This window comes from Galeopterus variegatus, unplaced genomic scaffold (assembly GCF_000696425.1).
Source record: "Galeopterus variegatus unplaced genomic scaffold, G_variegatus-3.0.2 Scaffold4707, whole genome shotgun sequence".
Taxonomy (NCBI): Eukaryota; Metazoa; Chordata; class Mammalia; order Dermoptera; family Cynocephalidae; genus Galeopterus; species Galeopterus variegatus.
Genome location: NW_007730818.1, coordinates 135,073 through 135,898, shown reverse-complemented (window position 1 = coordinate 135,898; position 826 = coordinate 135,073). Strand labels below are relative to the sequence as shown.

The following is an 826-nucleotide window of genomic DNA, read 5'->3' as shown; positions in this document are numbered from 1 at the left end:
AACAAACAACAACAACAACAAAAAACCGGACAACAACGACAACAAAGCAACCCCCTTTCCTGAATTACTCTTCAACTAACTAGGGGCAGGGGAGAGGGATGCGCTTTTGAGACTTGGTTTCTGCAGTACACATTCATTTTGGGAATCAAGGATATATTAATGGATTTAAGACATCAAGGCAAGTCAGGAGCAGGAAAGAGCTCCAGGCCGTGCGAGGAGGAAAGGGGTCACCCCTAATGAAATAACTAAGGATGCCCCAATCAGGAGGAAATGTGTGAAGTTTTAAATCTGTGTCTTTGCTCCTCGAAGGTATCTGGAAAATGAGTGCGCGCTTTGCTCTAAATCCTCCGTCCGGTTTACAGCGTGCTGAGGAGAGAAGAAACCTTGGAGCCAGACGGCTCCAAAGCGGGGCGTCGTCCTCTTCACCAATTTTCTCTCCTCCGCTAGACCCAGAGGGTATATCTTTACACCTCTTCTTCCCGGCCGGCGTCCACATTCTCCAACAACCTTTACGTCCCCTTTAAGAGGCGGGGGCGGTCCCTCCCTTTCTCCTCCCAGTCCCCTGCCCTTCACACCTTGGGTGGGAAAAGAGAGTGGGGGCGGGGTGGCAGGCCAGGCGGGAGGGGCGGGATCACGGTGAGCGCTCCAATGGCCTTCGAGGTTGGTGGCCGTGGACTCCGGCAGCCAATGAGCAGCAGGCAGGGGGGCGTGGCAGGGCGCTGTTGCAAAGCCTCCAACGTGGGCCGGCAGGCTGCCGCGGGGCGCGGAACCGAGGGGGTGTGTGAGGGCGAGCGGCCGGGGGCGGGGCCTGGGGGACAGGCCGGGG

At 57.3% G+C, this 826-nt stretch overlaps 1 protein-coding gene across 1 annotated transcript in view; it reads left to right on the top strand.

The window, feature by feature from the left end:
• Window positions 1–648: 648 nt before the first annotated feature.
• LRIG1 (leucine-rich repeats and immunoglobulin-like domains 1) overlaps window positions 649–826 on the top strand; it is a 119,789-nt gene continuing 119,611 nt past the window's right edge. Inside the window, exon 1 of the mRNA XM_008588178.1 lies at window positions 649–777. Coding sequence (XP_008586400.1) covers window positions 649–777 — 129 coding nt within the window. The remainder of the gene's footprint in view (window positions 778–826) is intronic.